Source organism: Zeus faber, assembly GCF_960531495.2.
Source record: "Zeus faber genome assembly, chromosome: 3".
In the NCBI taxonomy this organism is placed as follows: Eukaryota; Metazoa; Chordata; class Actinopteri; order Zeiformes; family Zeidae; genus Zeus; species Zeus faber.
The window spans coordinates 5,944,648-5,970,679 of record NC_137190.1 but is presented as its reverse complement, the minus strand read 5'-3'; the positions used below and the strand labels follow the sequence as shown (position 1 = coordinate 5,970,679).

The window sequence follows — 26,032 nt, the reverse complement described above, 5'->3', positions numbered from 1 at the left end:
AAAATTAAATTGCAAAAGGGGGATAGGAGAAAAAGGAGTGGGATCTGAAGAAACAACACATCACACGTTGAGTCCCTAAGTCCTGTTAGATGCATGTCTGGATTCACGCTAATGTCATAACGAGCGTCTTCCCCGCGCAACCCAACGCAGCGCCCGTGAAGATGCAAATCGAGGCCGCCGCGCAAGCAGGGCTGCCCTTGTTAAAAAAATAAAGACAAGGGAAAGCCACGCCGGCAATTTGTTTTGCCGTCGGGAACAATGGAAACAAAGTAGAAAAAAAAAGGAAGGCTTGCCGTGATTAGGGAGGGTTTTGTCTCAACAAATTGAGGAAAACGAGGCTGCGAGGGGTTACTGGTTAGCGGTGTGATGTTTCAACGTGTTTTTAATACGTCGAAGACAAAGCAAAGGAAGTAAACGGGGGGGGGGGTCCTTACATTAACGGCAGCCATGTCAGCCCCTCTGTGAGTGTAAGTACTGTTGAGAATGAGGCGACCAGACCGAAAAACACCAGCAGATAGAATTAACCAAGTTCAAACGACTCCCGAGGGCGAGGCGATAAAAGGCAGCGTGTAAAACTTAGCGGCCGCACCTGCTGCACGCTTTTAACGACGCGGCCGGGAATTTAGGGGGCTGCGGCGGAGATACCCGGGACCTTGGGAAATTAATCAACGGGCCCCCCCCCCGCCGTTCTGAAACACGGAGCGACCTGCGCAGTGTGGCACGGCAGGTGCGTTTCCCCACACCGCTCCCGCGCCTTCCGTCCGATGCGCTTCCTCAGACGCCGGCGCTCACTTCCTGTCAGCGATTAAGCTTCCCCTCTGGCGGGGAAATGGGTCAGGGCCGCATGCTTTTCGAAACGATGTTGAATTTGCATTCGTTTTAACCGCGTCGGTGTGAGGCGCCCGGCGCAGGTGAATTCATTTTAATGAGCGTCGGATGGTTTTACGGGAGCGACATTTGTTTTACGAGACGCCGCAGGATCCGTTCCACGTTCAAACCGGGCCTCCAGCTTCCACAGGGTCCATCCATATCCACGGCATTTCATTTAAAGCACAAAACTTGAGCTTTGAGGCACGGCGTGTGGCAGCATGCTTGTTTACAGATAGGACTGAAAACACAAAGCCCATTTTATCTCCAACTTGGTTGAATGTATTTATCTATGTTTATTCAGCAGAATATTCAGCAGTTTAGTTCATTATTGTTTTTTTGTTGATTAGCAGTATTTGTCTTTTTTCAATTACAATTGTTAAAACTTGAATTTACTAAAATGAGTAAAAAAAATTGTTTTGGCATAGGTGAGGTAACGAGAGTGCAAAAACACAACGTCTTATGAGTCCTTTTTTGAAATGTTGTGTTAAATAGTTAGAATGTGACATCACGGAAGTGGCAAAAGCATTTTAACAAGCCACACAGCATGGACTTCAGCGGCGTTTCTGAGGTTAACTTCAATTCAAGTTAAAATTCTTTGCACAAAACTAAACTGATTTTTTTGATTTTTTTTCCCCAGATTTCAACGAGAAATCCAAAGTCCCTCGTGCGTGAGAACGGCAGCGTACCTCGTCAGTGTTGTAAATGATCTGGAGGCCAGAGCAGATCATCTCCACCAGGTAAAGCAGGAACAGAGACACAGCGTCAATCTGGAGGGAGGAGGAGGAGGAGAGGGGAGGAGAGGGGAGGAGGGAGGAGGAAGAGAGGGGAGGAGAGGGGAGGAGAGGGGAGGAGGGAGGAGGAGAGGGGAGGAGAGAGGATGAGGGAGGAGGAGAGGGGAGGAGAGGGGAGGAGGAGAGGGGAGGAGGGAGGAGAGAGGAGAGGGAAGGAGGAGGGAGGAGGAGAGGGGAAAGAGGGGAGGAGAGGGATGGAGGGAGGAGGGGGGTGGAGGGAGAAAACAGACAAAGAGAAGAGGAGAAAGGAGGAGGCAGAAGGAGAGAGGAGGAGAGGGACGGAGGGAGAAACCAGACAAAGAGAGGAGAGAGGGAAAGGGAGAAAGGGAAAATGTGGACACAGTATGATCATTATTATGTACTAACTTTGCTTTTTATTTTTAGTTTGAAAGTCTGTTAATGTCTGTGTCTATGTAACGTGGCGATGTTTCACAGTCAGCATACATACATATAAACAAACACATATAAACATATACACATACATACATACATACATACATACATACATACATACATATAAACATAAACATATACATATGAACATATAAACATACATACATACATACATACATACACACATGCATACATACATATGAACATAAACATATACATATGAACATACATACATACACACATACATACATACATATAAACATAAACATATACATATGAACATATAAACATACATACATACATACATACATACATACACATAAACATATACATATGAACATACATACATAAATACATATAAACATACATACATACATACATAAATACATATAAACATACATACATACATACATACAGTATATGCATACATACTGCACATACATACATACATACATACATACATACATACAAGCATATATACATACATACATACTGCACATACATACATACTGTACATACATATAAACATACATATTGTACACACACACACACACACACACACACACACACACACACACACACACACACACACACACACACACACACACACACACACACACACACACACACACACACACACACACACAGAGAGAGAGAGAGAGAGGTGTAATAGTTCACAAAACAAGTGATTCTGTTTCAATGGCTTTAAATTGGGTGGAGAGCCACAGTTTGTATATTACAGACAGAGAGGCACGTGGGAGGTGCGAGGTCCAGCTCCTCCAACCGTCTCTCCACGGACGGGGGACAACGTCAACCCCAACTCCTGGCCCCAAATCAACTCCACTTTCTTTTGGACGGGACACGCTATTGACTGCTTCCGTTTAGTTCACGTCCAAATTGAACCGTCAGTATCATCGACAGAACCTTTTCTTTCAGGAGGCCACGGTCAATTTCCCCAGCGCAGTCCATGTCATTCAACGGGGATGGGATGTGACGGAGCCTTAAGAGTATCCTCTGATGAGTGTCCTCAGTGATTAACTGAGTGACAAACTAGTTTGTTTCTGTCATCCATCAATCCACCCATCCATCAATCCACCTACCCTTCCACTAATCCTTCCATCCATCCATCCATCCATCCATCTACCCTTCCACTAATCCTTCCATCCGTCTACCCTTCCACTAATCCTTCCATCCATCCATCCTTCCATCCATCCTTCCATCCATCCATCCATCCATCAATCCAGCCATCCTTCCATCAATCAATCCATTCATCCATCCTTCCATCCGTCCACCCTTCCATCAATCCACCCTTCTATCCACCCACCCATCCTTCCATCCATCCATCAATCCACCCATCCTTCCACCCATCCTTCCATCCACCCCTCCATCAATCCATCCATCCATCAATCCAGCCATCCTTCCATCAATCAATCCATTCATCCATCCTTCCATCAATCCATCCATCCATCCATCCATCCATCCATCCATCCTTCCATCCATCCATCCTTCCATCCTTCCATCCATTCACCCGTTCCCTGGTCCCCTGGGTGCCCGGGCTCACCTGCAGATGGCTGTAGTCATTGTAGGAGTTCACCTCGTCTCCCGTGTCCACGTTGAACACCGAGTGCAGACACTTGGAGGGACTGGGGTCCTGCTTGAACTGCTCCACCTGGCAAGAGAGCAAGAGGAGGAGATGAAGAAGGAGAGCGTGGAGGAGAAGAAGGGAAAAAAAGAAGAAGCGGATGGAAAAGAAGAAACACAAGAAGACAACGTTTGAGAAGGGGACAAAGAGGGAGAAAGGGAAAAGAAAAGGAAGGAGGAAAAGAGGAATAAGAAGCACAAGTGGAAATAGAAGCAGGGAGCGGAGAAAAGGAAGCAGAAGAGAGCCGGGAAAGGGGGGCGAGCGCGTGACGAGATAGGGAAAGGATGACTCGGCAAAAGGAGGTGAACAGGGGGGGGGGGGGGGGTTCAAACAACCAAAAGCAGGTAGAGAGAAAAGGTGAGTGGGAGGGAGGGAAGGGGGGGGGACGGTGCTTCAGAACACTGAGATGCAGCTCCTGTTTATTGAGGCCAGCTGCTCTGTGACCATCCCACTGCTCAGGCTGGGAACACTGGGAACGCAACACGGAACACAAAGAGCCCTCCTGACCGCACGCGCACACACGCACGCTCGCACGCACGCACGCACACACGCACGCACCAAACACACACACACACACACACGCACGCGCGCGCGCGCGCACAAACTCCATGAGCGAGTTACGCATGGTGGCATGCGGTGTCGCTGCGCTGACTGACTGTTCACCAAATCCCACCAGCTCTGCATGGAGCTATAAATAATTGGACCCATTCTTTCCCTCTTTTGTTTCGGTTCCCACCACCTTTCTCCACCCCGCCTCCCCCCCGCCCCAACCCCACCCAACCAACCACGCCCCACGTTCCCTCATGTTCTCTCCAAACCACACACACACACACACACACACACACACACACACACACACACACACACACACACACACACACACACACACACACACACACACACACACACACACACACACACACACACCTCTGACTGTTACTCGGGTCTGATCCCCAAACCCTACCCTGTTTGTTTATTTATTTCCTACCTTTCATAATTTTCTCTCTCTCTCCCTCTCCCTCTCTCTTGCTCCCTCTCTCTCTCCCCCCCCCCCCCCCCCCCTCTCTCTCCCTCTCGTCAGGGTGGAGACCCTATGTCCCAGTTTTGTCGTACTCTGCTCTACTTTCCGCACGCCCCACAGCCGGTGGGCACGCTGACGATGAGAGATTGCTGGAACGAAATGAGCGAGAGAGACAGAGACACAGGGTGACAAAGAGATGGAGGGTGAGATAATGAGAGCGAGAGAAAAAAAGGGGTGGGGTGGGGGGGGGGGACCCCTGACAGCAGCTCACAATAAGCTGTGTTGTTTGTTGTGTACGCATTGAAAACTCACATTGCCTTTGAGGTCTCTCGAAATCTTGATCTCAAATAAATAAACCAATATAATCGCCACGCTGTACGTCTGGGTTGTGTTGAGAGGTTTTTCCCTCCCTGCACTTTGCTTTCAGTTGGTGCAGCAGGGCCTATTATCTCGTACAATAGCATGCTGTGACTTCACGCGCTAATTTCACATCATCTTACATGTCAATATAAAGTATTGTTGTAAAACTGAAAATGAAAACCACATTTGTCCTGTTTATTAATTGGGTTTGGTTTTTGTTTCCTTTCATTACTGCAGCAGGAGCTGCGACGTCCATAGCCAGTAATGGGCAAACCAATTTCTGTTGGGTCGTTCGCTCCATAAGTAAGAACGTATTATTGTAATAATAATAATAATAATAATAATAATAATAACAATAATATAATAATTAGTAGTTAGTAAGATAAGTAAGTACTTATCTTTAAAATATAAACCAAACGTTTGTTCTTGTTTATTTATTGGGTTTGCTTTTTGTTAAAATCTACAGCCTGTAATGGGCAAACCAATTTCTGTTGGGTTGTTCACTCCATAAGTAAGATAAGTAAGAACGTATAATAATAATAATAATAATAATAATAATTATAATAATAATAATAATAACAATAATAATTAGTAAGATAAGTAAGTACGTACTGTCGACTTGTAGCGGAATCCACCCAGCAGAGAAACATAAATTGTTAAAAAATAAAACAAAAACCTCCATTCCAATGCAGCAGTAGGTTTCTCTTTACACAGTGTTAAGCAGTGAGCAGCACGCAGGGCCGTCTGTTTGCAGGGTGATGTTTGCCTGGCGCTGGCCCCGTGTGTCAGGCCTCTATTAAAAAAGTACCATGTTCCCTGTAAGCGGCGGAGACAGGGGTCGGAACGAGCAGCGCTCTGTGTAATTAACTGTGTAAACGCTGCCTCATAATTAAGACACGGAAAAGCTCTCCCCCTAAATTAGGGCGTCAAGGTTGAGGCAAGGCGAAACAGTGTAACTTTGGATGGGCGGACACCATGTGCGCTGTTACCCGGCAGGACGGGGCCGATACGCTAAATATAGAAACAAGTCGATATACAATGAGCTGTAGGTCTCAGTAGGACTGACAAAATCAAATATCAAAATAGTTTTTGACAAATACTGCACCTCAATAATGATAGTAAAGTATGAAGTTTTTTAGGGGCTGACTATTCGTGCGATCATTTGAGAAACAGTCATTACTATTATGGGTAATTTGACCAAATAGGTCGAGGCGTTGATTAGAAGAGCTGTGACGTGGCGTTCAGAAATAAATGTGCCCTACTTATTGCAATGCAGTCTTAAAGTCAACATTAACCATATTAGAACATAATCACCAAAATCCCAGATGATATCTTGTCTCAGTATTTTATGATCTCAATATTGCAAAGATATATCGCCCCGTACAAGGTCTCAGCTTAGAATACATTTCGCCCCAATAAAAAAAAAAAGCATGTGGTGATAAACAGTATCAGAGGCATATTAAATTGTTAGAAACAGCTCCAAATCACATGTTATCAGCCCTCCCAGCTGTTTGATCCATGCACAGCATGATTCCTAGTTAATATGAGGCTGTGCACGCACCTTGTCCGCCTGCCTCATGTAGCAGTACAGGATCCCCCTCATGCACTTGATGGCCGAATGCTCCAACTCGTGGGTGCGTCCCATGTCGTCGTCGATACGTCTGCACAGGGGTTGGGAAAAGGTTGAAATTGCATTATCTGGAAATACTTGTATCCACTGGCACAGATAATACTCGAAAGCATAAGAGGATGTTTTGCACTCCGGTGCTTTTTGGAACAATGCTCTCCATGAAATAAAGTTTATTGGAGCAGGTTGGAATACATAGATCAGCCACAACATTAAACCACCAATAATAAACACTAATAATGTGTAGCTCCCCCTCGTGCCACCAATACAGCTGTGATCTGTGGAGGCATGGACTGCACAAGACCTCTGAATCAATGAGCCCATGGGTGCCCAAGACCCTGTTGCCTGTTCACCGGTTGTACTTCCTTTGACCACTTTTGGTGGGTACTAACCACTGCATACCAGGAACACCCCACAAGACCTGTCGTCTTGGAGATGCTCTGACCCAGTCGTCTAGCATCACAATGTGGTTCTTGTCAAAGTGGCTCAGATCCTTACACTTGACCATTTTTCCTGCTTCCAACAAATCAACTTCAACAACTGACTGTTCACTTGCTGCCTAATATATCCCACCCCTTGACAAGTGCCACTGGAACCAGATGATCAATGTTATTCACTTCACCTGTCACTGGTTTTAATGTTGTGGCTCATCGGTGTATATAGATTCATGGAAGTTAACTTGCTCAAGAGCACTTGGGCAGTGTTGCTCTGAGGGACTGGGGGCATCATGGCTGCGACAGATGAGCTACTTTCTACTGCTACTGGAAAGTGACACTGGTCATTCAAAAAAGAAATAACAATAGAAATATATATAAATATAAATGATAAATGTATTAAATAAATATAAATATAAATAAATAAATAAATTGTCTGGTGCAAATTATATATATATATATATATATATATATATATATATATATATATATAGTGGGGCAAAAAAGTATTTAGTCAGCCACCAATTGTGCAAGTTCTCCCACTTAAAAAGATGAGAGAGGCCTGTTATTTTCATCATAGGTTCACCTCGACTATGAGAGACAAAATGAGAAAAAAAATCCAGAAAATCACATTGTCTGATTTTTAAAGAATTTATTTGCAAATTATGGTGGAAAATAAGTATTTGGTCAATAACAAAAGTTAATCTCAATACTTTGTTATATACCCTTTGTTTGCAATGACAGAGGTCAAACATTTTCTGTCAGTCTTCACAAGGTTTTCACACACTGTTGCTGGTATTTTGGCCCATTCCTCCATGCAGATCTCCTCTAGAACAGTGATTTTTTTTGGGGCTGTCACGGTGCAACACGGACCTTCAACTCCCTCCAAAGATTTTCAATGGGGTTGAGATCTGGAGACTGGCTAGGCCACTCCAGGACCTTGAAATGCTTCTTACGAAGCCACTCCTTCGTTGCCCAGGCGGTGTGTTTGGGATCATTGTCATGCTGAAAGACCCAGCCACGTTTCATCTTCAATGCCCTTGCTAATGGAAGGAGGTTTTCACTCAAAATCTCACGATACATGGCTCCATTCATTCTTTCCTTTACACGGATCAGTCGTCCTGGTCCCTTTGCAGAAAAACAGCCCCAAAGCATGATGTTTCCACCCCCATGCTTCACAGTAGGTATGGTGTTCTTTGGATGCAACTCAGCTTTCTTTCTCCTCCAAACACGACAAGTTGAGTATTCACCAAAAAGTTATATTTTGGTTTCATCTGACCATATGACATTCTCCCAATCCTCTTCTGGATCATCCAAATGCTCTCTAGCAAACTTCAGACGGGCCTGGACATGTACTGGCTTAAGCAGGGGGACACGTCTGGCACTGCAGGATTTGAGTCCCTGGCGGCGTAGTGTGTTACTGATGGTAGCCTTTGTTACTTTGGTCCCAGCTCTCTGCAGCTCATTCACTAGGTCCCCCCGTGTGGTTCTGGGATGTTTGCTCACCGTTCTTGTGATCATTTTGACCCCACGGGGTGAGATCTTGCGTGGAGCCCCAGATGCAGGGAGATTATCAGTGGTCTTGTATGTCTTCCATTTTCTAATAATTGCTCCCACAGTTGATTTCTTCACAACAAGCTGCTTACCTATTGCAGATTCAGTCTTCCCAGCCTGGTGCAGGTCTACAATTTTGTTTCTGGTGTCCTTTGACAGCTCTTTGGTCTTGACCATAGTGGAGTTTGGAGTGTGACTGTTTGAGGTTGTGGACAGGTGTCTTTTATACTGATAAGGAGTTCAAACAGGTGCATTAATACAGGTAACGAGTGGAGGACAGAGGAGCCTCTTAAAGAAAAAGTTTCAAGTCTGTGAAAGCCAGAAATCTTGCTTGTTTGTAGGTGACCAAATACTTATTTTACCGAGGAATTTACCAATTAATTCATTACAAATCCTACAATGTGATTTCCTGGATTCTTTCCCCCCATTCTGTCTCTCATAGTCGAAGTGTACCTATGATGAAAATGACAGGCCTCTCTCATCTTTTTAAGTGGGAGAACTTGCACAATTGGTGGCTGACTAAATACTTTTTTGCCCCACTGTGTGTATATATATATTATATATATATATATATATATATATATATATATACACACACACACACACACACACACACACACACACACACACACGCACTTTATTGAATAGTTGAATAAGCAACGATTTAATTGATATAAATTCCACTCCTAGATGCCACTCAGTAAGAGCATGACTATAAGTAAAAAAGCCATGTTTGCACACATAAATAGATTAATGGTTTGCAGTTTAATTCAATGTGAGGACATTTTATGTGAAGGCAACAAAATTCAGTAATGAGGGGCAAATTGCATTTAACACGCTTTTCCAATAACTGATGGAGTCAAAATGGATGCACAGTCAGCAGATGACTAATTCTCCCAAACAACCTTTTTGCTCCTATTTTAATTTTAATTTTTTTTAGAAATACCATCTCCACTGTTAAGTCTGGGTCTTTTTTTGTCACGCTGACAATAGACTACAAGAAGTTATATTCACCACAGTCATGGAGGAGCTGAAAAAGGTCACTCCACAAACGACTGTGGCTGTTGACGGAGAAGCGGCAAGCTGTTAAGGTGGAATGTGTTTGAGCTGCGATGGGGAACCGAGGATCGAGCGTTTAAGGATTAACCTTCTGCATCAAAACTGAGCACATGCAGAGGACACGCCGCACACCATTGGATCTGCCATCAAAGGCTCGTTTCAAAGTCCTCGGGAAGGCGTTCATTAACGATCTTCAACAACAGGCAGACGAGTGATGTCATGTTGTTATGAAAGGTCAATGTTAAGTACTAATGATGACCTTTCCTTTTTTTTTTTTTTAACCATAAGCATGTAATACTAACAACTTTCCAAACTTCATTAGCAGTAAAACAGGGAGTCCAACTGTGTTTGCAAATCCATTCTGTATCGTGCCTTAACCTATTGAGGCCTGTGAAGTAATTAAACGCCGCAGAGTGGGTGGGTGTCAGCGATGGAACAGACACTGAGGAATATTGTGATTATTCCCCAAATTGTCCCTCTTTATATGAAGTGCAGCCACATTGTCATTGGGGGACTCATTTGATTTTAACCTATTGTCTAAAAAAACAAGGCTGACATAATTGCATAATTTTCTATTGTCGACACCGACGACGGAAACACCGAAACCTACAGTGCCTTTCTCCAACACGCCCACGCCCCACTTTGCACTCAAACAGAAAGCCATACATTTGAATGGCAAACAAAAATAATTAAGTACCGCTCACAAAGGCATGTATTAAAATGACATTGTTTATTATCATAAAAAGCAAAGGCGTTCCAATAAGTGACTATTTTGAATTGACTTCAAAACGCAATCAAGCTTTCGTGGAGATTGGGGGCAGTTCTCGGTACGCCGGTGCTACACAGTTATATACACATTTGACGGGTAAAAAAAGCAATCGCTGTCACATTACGAAGATGAAAAGAACCACGGCCGTGTTTATCGGAACGACGAACCGCGCAGATCAAAGCAACAGTTCGTCTCTGGAGAACGTTTTCATCGCTTTTTGGACGGCGACGGAGTTCTGTGACTTCAAAGACAGCGAGATGGCCGACCATACTTGTTCGGAGGAGGGATGCATTTTAGGCCGTGTTCCTTTCTCAGGCTGAGCTGACAATAATCAAAAAAATAATAACAACACGTGATCACAGTAAAAATGTAAATTAAAGTGACGCCGCATGCCGCACCTTCTGATTTAAGCAGAACTACGACATTTTGCGGCAGTTTTAGGAAACCAGGACACCGGTCCCCACCCCGCTGTGAGCACATCCACACGGAAGACCGACCGCGTTGATGGTCATGTAAAGGCCGGCGTATGCACTCGCAGCCGCAGCCGAGCATGAAGTAAGTAATGGCCGTGGCCGGGGCTGTCAGATGAAAATCGTCTTAATTAAATCCCAATGACAATTCTAATGGGAGGCGGCCATGAGTGATGACAGAGAACCGCCGCCGGTCACATGGCCGCGGCGCACTCTCTCATTTCGCCTTCTCTCCTCCCGCCGTCTCGCTTTCCTCTCCCTCTATCCATCCACATCCCATTCGCCCCTCTCTCCTCTCCGTCCCACATGGCCCTCTCTCGCATTTATTCTCCCGCTTGTCGTTTTTTTCCTCGCCCCCTCTTCTCTCCCACGTTCTCTTTTCCGCCCTCTCCCTCTCCGCCATCAGGACCTTTATCTTCATGCGTTTCTCCCTCTCCCTGGACTTCTTTCTCTAATCAATCCATTTGCTTCCCGTTTCTCCCAATCTGTCCTACCCAATCTATTCTCCACCCGATCCCTTCTCCATTACTGAAGCATTTCTTAAAACTGCTTTTTCCCCTTCGCGGAGAGAAAAAAAAGGGTTTGTCTTCGACATCTTCTGAGACGCGTCGCTGAGGACAGGAAGCTCCGCAGGTCGGAGGGGAAATAAAAGGATGCTGTCAGCGCTATCCTTGAACCAAAGGCCACTCTATGTATCAGAGGCGAGGCCATCAGATCCCTAAAACAGATTACCAACCAAGGACGGGTAAAATAGAGCAGGGTGGTTTACGAGGATGTCATAAGTCAAAGTGAAAACGAGCTGTAGGAAGGACGGCGAGGTTCGGTGATAGATAGTAAATGCACGTTGGAATCCAGTTTATTAGTCTGTCTGTGGGATGTAAAAAGGTGAAGACTCCAGGACCACAGTCTCTCCGGTTGTGTCTGTGCATGTGTGTGTAAGCTGTATTATTGAGTTTGGTGGAATCGCGGCGACGTGGCTGATTGGGAAATATCCGATGAAAATGATGAAAAAGAAGTTGTGAAAGGCCACGGGTCGGATGCCCATGTGAACTGCTGCTCGCTCCACAGTCGGCAGCTCCTCAAAGTGCGCCCTGGAAAGCATCCTCACCAGCGACTTAATAGCGTGGTTTGGTAAATTCCCTGCAAAAGCTTTGAAGCAGCTTAACAACGTTATTAAACTGTCGTCCCGGATAATAGGTAGCCGACCTGTGCAGCTCTCAGAGATATATTCTATCTGCTGCGGGAAGGGGGCACACGGCATCCTCACAGACAATACTCACGAGGCCATTATTTATTTAGATTAATACCATCTGGAAAGCATTCTTGCAGTACCAGGGTACACACCACTTCATTTAGGGACAGAATTTATCTGCAAAACGAATTAACAGCCAGTAATGAGGCTGAAGTTACCACTTTTAACTTGCAATATTTCATTCAGTCCCAGCATGTTTGTGAATTCTGTTCATGTGCCGTGCGCTGGCCGCTGTAGACTGGGAGCAAGCTTTTCATTGCATTGAAATGCAGTGCAGTGTTTATTTTATTGCACATTACAGATATGTAAATTCAACTCTCGGGGGTAACAAGCTGACATTCTATATTCCATTCGTCCCGTATGTCACATTCCAGTCGCCTCTATTTTGCATTAAATGCCAATATACTCTGAGCATATGGAATCAATACTGGAAAAAAGTTAAGAATGTGAAAGCTGTTAAAACCATTCCTGCATATTATGGAGTGTGTGAGTTTTTCCTCGACATTGACGCTGTGCGTTTGCTCACCTGTAGGCCATGGCCAGGGCCCAGGAACTCGCAGCACAGTACAGGGAGTCCCGCACCTTGGCCTCCTTGCAAGTGGCGCAGGTCTTGACTGGGAACAGGCCCGTGGTGGGACTCTGGAAGTTCAGGATGGTAGCTTTCACTGAAGAGACACAAAGACAAAAGACAAACAGATAATAAGAAGAGTAGAGGTGGTCATCTGCGGGGGATGTTGTTCACTGGGCTGGTTATGGAAATTCAATACTTTCATATACTTTCAATACTTTCACTTTCAAACTTTCAACTGAATTGCATTACTCTTGTATTAAACCATTCTGTGGCACTGAATACCAATAGTTCATGTCTTCATCGCCACTGAGCCAAAAATAAAACTAAAAGGTTTGTACGGCGTGACGCATCATGTGTAAATGTGGTGTTTGTACAAGGCCCACCCCTATTTGTTGGGCAAACTAAAAGTAACCAAATTCAAATCACATCCAGTCATCAAATCGTTTAAAAGGTAATATATGGAAATGTTGGGTTTTATGCTGAACCTGAACAAATGTTCTTGTATTTGTAATAGAACATTTCTAAACATCAAACCTCATGAGGGACCAACCTCTCTGGGTGCCCTGCAGACAAACTCTGCCTGGTCACAGCACATTTACACCATGAGCTGTGCAGGAAGTGAAGAAATGTGCAATAGAAGCTTCCACTTGGCTGCTTTGTGGGAAACATGTTGCTGCTTAGAAAATAACAGTTGTCATTTCATGTCTGGGGTGTTTACTATAATGATTGGTCCATCATTATTTATTTATTAATTTATTTGGTTGGTCCATCATTAATACCCGAGCTGTTCATGACAATGGAGAATATAAAACCGGAACGTGGGTTAACATCAACATTATTTTTTCTAAATAAATTAACTAAACAAAGGACCGGCTGTGAGATAAATATAACATTTTAAATGTATCGGATGAATTTTAATTTCTATCACATTTTCTGGCATCCAATGCCAATTTTCTGATGTGTAATCTCTTCAGCAATTGTGAGTAAGAAAGAAAATAAATAAAAGAAAGAAATAGTAATAGCAAAGGTTTTTTCAGGGATTTAGTTTCTCTTCTTTTCAAGCTACACCATAATTATGTCCTGTAAGCTCAGTATTTCAGGTTCTCAAATTATCAGTGTCTGTACTGGAATGAAAAATATTTTAACAATATGTCCCATATACAGTATATCACAGTTTTGGGGCCACGGTAAGGCTACGGTTTCGGTGTCTTTGTATTTAAGAAATGTCATCATTCAATTCATTGGTGGGCTGTTATAATTTGCATACGTTCATCTGATTGGAGGGGAGGTGTCCATGATATTGAATAATTCAAATATTAATTTCCGTGAATTATTTATTTATTTATTCAGAAAATATACACTTATTCATATATATATATATATATATATATATATATATTTCAAATATTTGAAAAACATATCACAATAAAAAAACAAAACAAGGGTGCGCTCCTTTTCAGCCAAGGCACCTTCCCGGTGAAGGGAGGAGCGTAGGCTATCTCTTACACAGAGAGGGAAACATTTTCCGGCGGCAGGAGACGGCGACTTAAACAAACAACACAACATAAAACTGTAAAAACTTGACAAAAAAAAAAAAAAAGAAGAAAGGCCCCTCACTCAGCGAGACTCGGTTGCCTTCATTCCTACAAAAGAATCGTTCGAGAGAAGTCCTTAATAAAGAGGGACACGACCATCCCAGGGGTTATTTTCCGACTGGACACCTTGATTGATTGCACTCTTTACAAAAACATTTCTCTGTCGTTGTATCTTGTGTTTCTATTGAAAAGGCTGTGTAGCCACGCAAAAATAGACCTCTCGCACAAAAACAGAGAAATGCTGCACGGCTCCACGCGGACCCCGTGCAGACCCTGTAACGTGGATTTATGGCACGCCACACCTGTACTCTGCACAAAGGCATCCAGTGGACTTCTACCGTGCTATCGTAATACCGCGGTTCATCTGTGTGTATTGAACCGTAGGGGGCGTACCGAACGGTTCGACAACATGCCGTGTACCATTGCATCCCTGATATTAATAATTAGTCTGCCTTTAATCAAATTCAAGAACAATTTGTGTGCGGTGTGACCGCACCGAGTGAATTTGAGATAAAATCAGACTCCACTTCATGCGAGTTGGTGTTTACCATCAGTTAGTGAGAAGAAGAGAATCGCACGAGAAAGACAGAGCGTGGCCTTCAAATGAATGTTTACTGAAAATATGACATTACACTCCACCATGACACCTCGGGGTCAGAGGGTGATTTACAGTATCTCAGTCAAACACGCTCCAACGCTTTGGCACAAACGCAGTCTCTCGAGGTCTCCTCACCGATGACTAATCTGTCTGAAAGGAACACTCTTCCTCAGCACATTATGCAGGCTCAAATGAAGGGGACACTGTGTGAGACAGCCAGACAGACAGACAGACAGACAGACAGACAGACAGACAGACAGACAGACAGACAGACAGACAGACAGACAGACAGACAGACAGAAATAGAGACATAGATAGAGATGGAGATCATGTGTGTGCAAGTCCTACTGGTGCAAAACAGGGGAACATGTGTGCAATAGAGTGAATGTGTGTGTGTGTGTGTGTGTGTGTGTGTGTGTGTGTGTGTGTGTGTGTGTGTGTGTGTGTGTGTGTGTGCGCGCGCGCATGGGTCAATTGAAAGAGACGGAGTCACATTGGCGGTGCGATAAAGAGGTGATGGGGTGAATTAGGCAGCATATTAATAAACCTCTCAGGCAGGCTGCCTCCGAACGTGCAAATACACACACATGCACCCACAGCGGACAGCAAATACACACACACGGCTGCATTACTATTCTTGAGGACATTCCTCTGACTTGATCCCGAAGCATTTAGCCTAACCTCTGTGCTAACTACGAAACGCTTCAAACTGAACCTGACCTTGTTCTGATTCTAATCTCGACCCCCCAGTGTTAATCTGTGTCTGACATGTCCCCACTCAGACATCTCTGGGTTGGTGCGGGCGGGGACATTTGTACTCACACACACACACACACACACACACACACACACACACACACACACACACACACACACACACACACACACACACACACACACACACACACACGCACACGCACACGCACACGCACACGGTTTTCATATGTCAACCCGTAATAGGACAGAGCATTCGGGGCTAATCTAATTTTGGACGGGCTTCCATTCATTGTAACCTGAAAGCCTGAGAGCGGTCATGACACTCAGCGGGACAGACAGTCATCAGTCAAAGGGAACAAGCACAGAACATCCCAGCTCATGGTAGAGTGTCGTCTGCCCTGACAACCGACGTTTCATAACAAGATTTTGATTTTCTGTGAGGTAAACAATGATTTCCCCACGGATTACACATGCATGCTCTATAAAGTGAATAATAGAACAGAAGAGAAGAGGATATAATCAAATTCTCCACAGAAGTGGAAACCGGCCTTGGAATATTATAAATAAAACATACTCCTGCGTGTTTGAGTACTAGTTTCTTTGAAGCCAATGAGATTTGATTTTACTTGTGTCATGTGACTAAACACTTGAAATACCACTACATATTTTGCCATGGACACTTTTCACTGCATTAAATTAATTGCAAATGTATAAGCCATACAAACAAATACAGAAATGTTTTGTTGTGTGCCTTTGCATACCAGCTACTGACCCAATAAAGGAATGTAGCGTCTGTAAGATTGGTAAAGTAATGGGGCGCCACAGATTCGTAAGATTCAACAATATGGAAATGGATAGCTAATAACAAGGTGTGCTACCTTGAACAAAAATGGAATATGGCAGAAGAGTTTCCCAGAATGCAATTATGAGGCTGAAAAACAAAAGGTAAATAAAAAGTTATCCTACCTCGACTTGCCTCCAAAAGGAAATACCTGGACTGTCAATGTCTACGCTCCGTTTGCTCAGTAGTTTAAACAAGAGATGCAAAACATCAATTTCAGACTTTCAGAAAAGTACAAAAGAGTCAATTATGAAGGCAAAACCTCGTTATTGCTTGCAAAGCCCAATAGTGTCCGAGACAGAGGGTTCAGGTTGAAGCGTATTTTAGTGAGCCCGAGGGAACTCAGAAAGGAGATAGGAGGAGATAAAGGAGGTCTTTAAATAGACTTGAGTTCTAAAGGTCTGAGCATCAGGACCCGGAGACAAGTGAAAACTAGACAAGTTGAAAAAGGAAAAAAAAAAAACATCAATCAAATACTGAGAAATAAAAATCGACATAGCTGTGGTGTGGGGGGCGGTGTGGTTTGAGCAGGGCCACTTGTCTTGGGTCGAATTGGGCCCGGGATCAGGGTGGCTGTACGCCTGCTGCTCGTTAGAGTAATCGGCGAGCAACAGGTAAAAACCCCGCCAAACACACAGAGGAGAGGAGCCCTTGTCATCACATGCTGTCCATCTGCTCCAGACTTGCACCATCACGCCCACTCAATGCAATAAAACTGGTTTGTTTTCAACCCCATTCCCTGGGTCCCTGTCACACACGGGGCTTGCTTCGTTACATAAGGAAACAGGGTACAATAAAATAACCTAATTTCAAAATAAAAACACACTGTCTTGACGCATGATCACAAGCGACTCATCCCTGGCACACCGTTATTGGGGCACAGAGCCGCGATTATTTAAAATTATTGTTGTGTTTACAATAATATATTGGGGGGAGTAACTCTCTGTTTTTCCCGGGAAGGGAGATACTAAGCAAGGAAGAGAAACAAGAACAGGTGTTGAAAAGCTTTTTTCTATTTTAAGGCAGGCCAGGTCACATGGTGCGACGTGAACGCTGGTCAACTCACTTGTGAATCAAACAAGTGTGTTTAGATAACTCGTCCGCATTGGTGCCACTCGGTTTCGGTAATGTTATGTTATAGACGTGCATTATCCCCAGAAGAATGACTCAATCCGATAGCGTCACAATGTGGCAGACTGATAAAGATTTCTATTCGAAAATAATTTGAGCTCTGATCCTTCATAACCCACTATGGCAAAAAAAAAAAAAATAATAATAATAATAATAAAAATAAAGCCGAGGTGAGCTTTCACTCCACCAGACGCCATCAGCTCGTGAATCCGATTGGAGGGTTCATCTCCCGGCGTTCCAGGAGGCCGGGGCCTTTTCCTTTCCCGGAGCTGTGGGAGCAGCCATTAGACGCACGGCGTGAACAATGAGATGAAAAGTGCTCGACTCTCTCAAACTGCAGACCCGCAGAGTGGTCGTCTGGATGCAAATCAACTGTTGTTGCGAGTTTTCTGCCTGATCATCCATCAAGCTAATGTCCCACTAAATCAGCAGCTAATGTCTCAGACGCACACAGTCTGCTCCTCACGATGGGCCATTTCCCCGCACCGACACCCATCGCGGGGGGTGGGGGGTCAGAAGACGAGGAAGACAAAAGGCGAGGAACGAGAGATTAAAGGGAACGAGAGAATAAAGAAACCCCCCCCTCAAAAAAAAAAAAAGATGATGGAGGGAGGAGGTGAAGAGAGAGCCAGAAAAAGGTCGAAGGAAATAGAAAGGAGACAACAACCCCAAAGTTGGAAGTGAAACAGGGGAGAAAGTAGGAAGAAATTAAGGACAGGAGAAGAGTAACAAAAGTAACTCCCGAGAACGACCTGTCCCCAAAACGGGGATAAAAATAAAAAAAAATCTTGTTTTCTCCGTTTCTTAATCGCTGTGAGCCAGACTGCAGAGCGATCGAGGCCTTCTGCCTCCAGCGCTATCAAGAAGGAGCCCGAGTCAATGAAGTGAGGACACATTACCACATTAATAAGCAGCCGCAGAGAGGAGGCGAGAGAGAGAGAGCGAGCGAGGGAGAGCGAGAGAGAGAGAGAGAGCGAGTGAGGGAGAAACGGAGAAAGAAGTCGGCAGAGAGAGATTTGGTGGAGTGATGGAGTACAACAGATGCCCCCACCTTCCTTATCCGCTCCTAGAGCTCCGCCACTGAAGGATTCGGCAGCACCGCAGCCTCAAAGCGCCGGTTTTATTTTAACAACCCCCCCCCGCCCCACAGCGCCACATGGTGCCTCCGCTCCTCGCCTCCTACCCCGAGCCGACAGAAAGCAAGCACCGGCAGACAGGCCTGGATGCCGGCGATAACAATATTGGCTTTGTTCCCCTTCAAGAATCGGACAAGCACTTCCGACTGCCGTGAAACACAACAATTAAGCGAGCGCGCGGGGTTTGGGTGGGGACGTTTTTTTGTTTTTTTTCGACACACTGCAAGCTGTCGGAGGCTCCTCCTGAAGCTGCAGGGCGCCGCTTGAGGACTACACCTGTTACACGCAGGTTGCCGTGTTCCAGGGTCTTTCATGTTGCGGTTTATAAACACACAAACCAGCCAGGGCCGATAGTACAAAGGCAGACAATGGCAACGACGCAGCGCATCGCACAGCATGCACGCGCGCGCGCACCTGCTCTACAGAGCCCTGTTCCTCAATGCTGCCACGGTGAATGACAACAAACTGGGAGTTTGTATAATTATTATCAATCGTTTCTTCCCCGCGTCGATGTGAAAAGCTTTGTATACAACATGCAGCATGAAGGGGTCATTTCCCGCCACCTCTACGCTTTGACAGGCGAAGCCGATTCCGCCAATGCTCAAACCATTTGAATGTTCTTCGTCCACCAACGGCCTCACGAATCAATGCGGAGCCTCCATTGTTCCCGAGCTAATGGGAACAATTACCCCAAAAAACAAACAATGGGTGGCTTCAAAGATCAGTCCATGTTTGATACAGTTAGATGCTCAGAGCAAAACCATAGGAGAGCAGTCTCTGCTGCCTGCCACAAAAGCACCATTTGCTCCCGTCTCCGAAAGCACATTAGCAGCGTTTCCAGGGGAAGCAGCCGCACGGCGATAGAGGGAGACGTGATCTCGCTTTCTGGCGTCCATGTGCTCGGAAGGAGAAAACGCTGTTTGGGTCGCTTTTGTCGCTCCCCTCGGTTGCTCGCGCTGTCTCGGAGATTAAGCTTCAGAAGCTTTGTTTCGGTTTGATATGGAAAAAAAAAAATTTAATGTATCCCTCAGCAACTCATCCATGTGCGGTGACGGGCACTCAAAAATAACCTGGGTCCTTTTACCAAAGCACCCTAACTGCAGTCATTTCACTTGCACAGCCCATAATGTATTTTGTGACAACAGGACCGGTCCACACAGGTGTGTGTCCACTCTAGGTGAGATGTTTTTTTCAAAGCAGCCGTAATTCAGCTATTTTGGTATTCAGTCAAAAACAATGAAATGTACTTTTCGTTTTAATAAGGTTTTTTCGTTTATTCTGGAGTTCATCTGAAAATGTAGCGTTTTCGGTGCAGTTCTGTTCCGCACACACAGTTTATTATAGCTGCCATGTATTATGAAATAATATCGCTCTGCATGAAACACGGTTGCCTGTTTTTCTATGCTTGTGTGCAAATGAGGACCAGTTCAAAAGCCTTACCGTACGTTACCTTCTCAGAAAATAATTGTGGAGGGAAAACAATTTGCTTCCAATATGCACAAATATTACAACTGATGGTTCTCTGTTCACAATTCGGGCTTTTAAAATCAGGAACATTTTTATTCTTTTAAAATTATTATTACATCATCATTCAGCAAGTAAGTCTCTTTCTTACAATTAATCATACAGCGATGGACGCAGCTGTCTGGAGCAATTAGGGGTTAAGTGTCTTGCTCAAGGACACTATAGCACGCTGGCAGGAGGAGCTGGGGGTCGAACCGGCAGCCTTTGGGTGACGAATCGACCCGCTCTACCTCCTGAGCTACTACTGCTGATCGTGGAATCTAATAGATTTAAAAAAAAAAATACAATTCTACGCGCGTTCAGCTCACTTAATTGCAATTAGGTTATGATGTCATAATTGTGACGGCGCTCGCCACTGAACTCGCAAACTCTCTGCTGGTTCTCCATCCTGCACCAGCGATAACTGATCAGTCCGGAAACCTGCAGCGGTCCTCACCTGCATTGTAGTGGCGGTCCAGTTTCTCCCACATGGGCTCGCCCTCACGATGGAGGATAGACAGCTTGAGAGGTTCATAGATGGAGCCTGGGAGGGGACACACACCGTTCCGTTACCACATCCACCAAATAATATTACAGTCCTCCGTGCTCTGAGGACTGAGGCGCGTCCAGACGTTGAACCAAAACATGCCTCTACGTCACTGAGGTCCAGCCGTGTCCTCAAGTCCTCAGGATGCGATCAAAACACACAGTGCATGTTAGACAGTCGGCAATCATTCACCGAGAAAAGATAGCAATACAATTGGGTTGAAACCGCTCTTCTGACAACGGATCGTGAATTATAAAGATTAGGTATCGGTCACATCTAACATACTTTTATGAGTCCAGAAAACAGAAAATAAAGTGGTTGTTTTGCTTTCATATGTAATATCTACATTTACTATGATATTATATATGTCGGGTACCCTAAACTCTAAAGATCAACATACAGCAACAGTGAATAAGAAAAATATGCTTGGAGGTGTTGAAGAGCATCTAAACTCTGGTTTCGTGATCCTGTTTGAGCTATATTCACTTTTTTTCGATTTACTTAGCACTGAACGTTCTGCAGTTGTGTCCATTCCCTTAATAAAAGGAAATCTATCATAAGCAGGGAATCTGTGTGTTTAAAATACTAACTTGGAGAAATGGTCTTTAATTTGCAGGCACAGTCCTTTTTATTTTTTGGTACTAACGTCGCGTCACAAATTGGGATCTAACCTAAAATTCAAAGGATAACCTGTCTTGCAGCAGGGACTTCAATTTCAGATATTTCATGTTTTATTTGCTGCAGTGTAAGTATGTCAAGGAAACCCAATCTGTTGGACTTCTACTTTTAACTTTGGGGCGATTTACATTTTAATGGCTTTGACCTTGGGTCAATACCACAGGTACTAAAAATGTCACATTCTTACGGGAATTAGCATAATTTTCATCAGCCTTTTAGTTGCTGGGGACAAAGCCAATCCATCTTTTTTTAATGATAACTCTTTAGAACACAGATGAAGTCCAATATTGCAATTTGAATACGTAATGTGTGAATAGACACACGGGTTACAAGCTCTACAGTGTAAGTACTTCAACACAACTGCCTGACCCACCATTCAGGCACTTCCTTCTCACCAGTACGCCTCTGAAATTCATGTAGAGTTTTAAACCAAGTGTCTTTATTGATAATAGATAATCAGATGCAGCAAGGAATTTGGTTTAATTCACTACCAGTCATTTTTACAGAGTGCATCTAATCATAATTTGCATTTCTGTGAGTGTGTGTGTGTGTGTGTGTGTGTGTGTGTGTGTGTGTGTGTGTGTGTGTGTGTGTGTGTGTATTAAACAGAAACAGGATTAGGCATGAAATAAAACAAATGTTGCAGCACAGAGAATAATTATTGAGGACCCATTTTAAAGGTTCATCCTCTATCACTTATAGGCAGGAGGTTGTACTAGTACAGGTCATCTCTGAAAATCTCCTTCTACTACTTACCGAATCTGTGAAGCTTCCGTTGACCCATGCCAACATCTGCCACTGAACTTGCCATTCTGATAAGGCCAATGGTCTGTCAGCTAAATTACAAATCTACAGCAATTCACAGGAATGAGTTAGTCGAACAGGGTTAGACTGTTTCCATGCGCAAATCAACAATTAATTGAACCCAAGGTTGATGGTGATTTTCAAGAGCATGCAAGTAATCACATGACTGGGAATGGCATGATTCCAAGAACAGCAAGAATATTAAATGATGTTGAGGGAATTAGGATATTTTGTGATCACTAAATTATGGACATGGAGTGACTATGCCATTTACAATATAAACCAATACCTGCACCAGTGCACCCATACCTACCCCATCCTGACATGTTCCAAATAAGATATACATAATACACAGTATTTATTATTTTTTTGATTCATTTAGAGTTCTTAAAAGAAAATGAATATGTAGCCCTAAGGTTTAAATACCTGAAAACACAGCACTATTACATTTGAATCATAGACAGACATGAACAGATGGTGAAGAACTACTTCATTCAGTCGATGGATGGAAGATATGAAAGATGTTTCATGAATTATTTTGATGTGACAAATTGGATATTTTAATGATATTTGAACGTTTGAATAATACTAAGAAAATTATAACACTATCAAAAAAAAAGATCATACCACATTTTTCAGGTCACAGAAATGTTTTGTTGTGAAATGGGGAAAATAAATAAATAAAAATAATAAGTAATATGGTCTGATTCACTATCTTTTGCTCTATTACCTACATCTCAGCACTTAGGGAAGAATGCCTTGAACCCTTTCTATACAGTTCCATTATTCGGTCTACCCCTTGTCGATGCATTACTCTGGCACTTTACTGCCAAGATCTGCTCAAGTCTAAGAGGCTAAATAAAATAAAGTGGGAGCTTATTTACTATGTCACAGTAGCTGGTAACTTCAACATATCTTTTGAATGGGTACAATGCTAAGTTAATAAAATAAAATGAAATAAAAATAACAAATGTGTTCACATCTATCAACAAAGATAACAGAAAGTAGCACTTGTGGAACTGACTGCTTTTATTAGTTATCCCAATATGGGCAGGTTGCAGCCATAGTAAGTACAAAGGGTATACATAGTATATACAGTATATATACAGTATATCTGTACATTAATATCTCAAATGGATGAGCTAAATGTCGTGAATATTTACCCAGTTGTATCCTAAAGTCTTTGGGGGCCAAACTTACAACACACGGTTTGAAGGTGTAATGGTATGTTTGGTATAAATTGAGGAATGCATGAAATCATGTGTAAGTGAACTGCTCCTATATGCAGCTGTCATTCAAAAATTGCAGCGTGACTTGTTTCAAACCACAAAGCCAGGAATGAACAGAAACTGTGTTTTCGAGGGTTATTGTGGTTGACAAGGTTGTGCATTCTCAATGTACTTCGCTTATATGGCCTGGAAATTACATGAGACTGTATGCAGAGTCCTGTACCACAGTTAATATGGCCTGTACATTAGATGATACTGTATGTAGAGTCCGGATAAGCGGAGGAAAATGGATGGATGGATGTATGTAGAGTCCTGTACCACAGTTAATATGGTCTGGACATGACACGATATGTAGAGTCCTGTACCACAGTTAATATGGTCTGGACATGACATGATATGTAGAGTTCTGTACCACAGTTAATATGGTCTGTACATTAGATGAGACTGTATGTAGAGTCCAGATAAGCGGAGGAAAATGGATGGATGGATGTATGTAGAGTCCTGTACCACAGTTAATATGGTCTGTACATTAGATGATATGTAGAGTCCTGTACCACAGTTAATATGGTCTGTACATTAGATGATATGTAGAGTTTTGTACCACAGTTAATATGGTCTGTACATTAGATGATATGTAGAGTCCTGCACCACAGTTAATATGGTCTGTACATTAGATGATATGTAGAGTTTTGTACCACAGTTAATATGGTCTGTACATTAGATGATATGTAGAGTCCTGCACCACAGCATGGGAGTTAGTGTCATACAGTACAGGCAGGTAAAGCAACCAGAAGTCCCCCCCTAAGACAGTGGCTTGCACTTTAAACAGCTTTTTCAATGTGCCACTGTGACCCACTGGAAGACAGCAGCACACAAGCTGACATGCTGCAGTGACTGTTACGCTGTTGTGACTTCCCTAAAATAGCTGCACAGCTAAGACTGAACTCTGACCTTTCATGCCGATTCCCCTGGACGCGTCGCAATATACAAGGTTTATCAAATAAAAGTCACGTCGCGTGCATTCACGTGACTTGCGTGCCATATTGTCGTACGACGTCATGAAAGTAAACGGGTCAAACCTGATCTTTTTGACCGGGCTTTGAATTCCAGGAGCTTCCAGCCGACATCTGCCAAACTCGCCATGTTTACGCCGAAATGGACTGCGGCCGTGATTACGACACTACCGCAAACACGGAAGCGGTGACGTTTTTTTTTTGTTTTCTTTAATCCTCGTTGTCACGAAACGGGAGTTTTAATTTATATTAAAAAATATGAAATAAATGCAGATATTATCATTTTAGAATTTCAGAAGTTATAGATCTGCGAGGAAATACCACTGTCATATGGATGTGACCGCCATTCGATCTTACCTGCCGTAAAGCGCTGCGGCGTGCCGTATTCCGGTGTGTGTTGTTGTGAGCTGGCTGGCAGGAGGATGTGGCTGATGAATGTCCATATTTTGGCTTTATTACTTTATTGTTCAGGACCGTACAGCACTCGTGCTCTTCAAGATGTCACCGCCGACCTTTTTGGATCCGAAAACTACGGGACGGTGGCGGCGTTTGGAGATTTTAACTCCGATAAGCAGACAGACATCTTCATCATCAGAGAAGGTAAGAGCGAATAACTCGGTTTAAGTCTCGTCGAAATGAAAACATTGCGGATATAATGTGCTGAATGCACAATCCGTTTCTCACAAAAGAACTGTTTTGTCTCGTAATACCTGTTAATAGTTGTCTATAGTGGACGATGTTTAGCAGTATCTATTGCTGATACAGATGTGTGTAGATTGGCAAAATTAGCTATTTGTCAGTAAATGTTTAGCTTTATTACTAAATCAATCTCTATGTCTATCTGTTATATTGTCCGGGTTGGGTGCGGTCACTTTACGTACCACATACGAGATGGGGCTCATAACATCTTAGCTACAGTGACAGTCTATGGTTGCAAGTGACTATTTATGCAAACGTAATGCAGTCATTATTTTGTAATTCTAAGAGACAGCTAGCAGGAGGACCTGCTGTTTTTATATCTAATTCATTTAAACGAAATTCAGCTCAATTTCAGGGGCTGGATTAACCTGGGAAACGCATGTTTACATAGCCAAAACAAATTCCAAATGCAAAACAAAATACAAAAAATGTAACCTGTATAGAACACAGAAAAGAGTAAATGTTGCAGTGAAAACTTGCTACTTGGTATATATACATATCTGATGACCTGAAATATGAATTCTAAATATTACTCTGAAAAGTCTAAACATTTCTCTGAAAAAATAACAATGCAGATGTGTATCTTATACTGTTGACTTGACATGTTTCAGAGACTGAACTGGTGATTTTCTTGGCTGACTTAAAAATGCCGTACTTCAAGCCCAAAGTGAACATCACTAAAAATCATTTGCCAAGGTGATTTTCTTTTAATTATATTCTTTGTTCGT

General features: G+C 43.5%; 2 protein-coding genes across 5 annotated transcripts in view; one reads left to right on the top strand and one right to left on the bottom strand.

Annotated features, from left to right (window-relative positions):
* The window catches only part of phkb (phosphorylase kinase, beta), a 103,483-nt gene extending 78,734 nt beyond the window's left edge, over positions 1–24,749 (bottom strand). For 2 of the 4 annotated variants that reach the window (XM_079997811.1, XM_079997810.1), the window contains exons 1-6: positions 24,672–24,749; positions 20,792–20,878; positions 12,769–12,907; positions 6,639–6,738; positions 3,616–3,723; positions 1,557–1,637 (exon numbers count right to left, since the gene is read on the bottom strand). In XM_079997811.1, the coding sequence (XP_079853937.1) occupies positions 1,557–1,637; positions 3,616–3,723; positions 6,639–6,738; positions 12,769–12,907; positions 20,792–20,878; positions 24,672–24,735 (579 nt within the window). In that variant the 5' untranslated portion in view covers positions 24,736–24,749. Of the gene's footprint in view, positions 1–1,556; positions 1,638–3,615; positions 3,724–6,638; positions 6,739–12,768; positions 12,908–16,689; positions 16,858–20,791; positions 20,879–22,315; positions 22,409–24,671 lie in introns of those variants that run through there. The other 2 variants (XM_079997812.1, XM_079997813.1) reach the window with 2 other exon arrangements.
* A 258-nt stretch (positions 24,750–25,007) lies between these two features.
* The window catches only part of itfg1 (integrin alpha FG-GAP repeat containing 1), a 148,936-nt gene continuing 147,911 nt past the window's right edge, over positions 25,008–26,032 (top strand). Inside the window, exons 1-2 of the mRNA XM_079997728.1 lie at positions 25,008–25,205; positions 25,916–26,000. Coding sequence (XP_079853854.1) covers positions 25,028–25,205; positions 25,916–26,000 — 263 coding nt within the window. The 5' untranslated portion in view covers positions 25,008–25,027. The remainder of the gene's footprint in view (positions 25,206–25,915; positions 26,001–26,032) is intronic.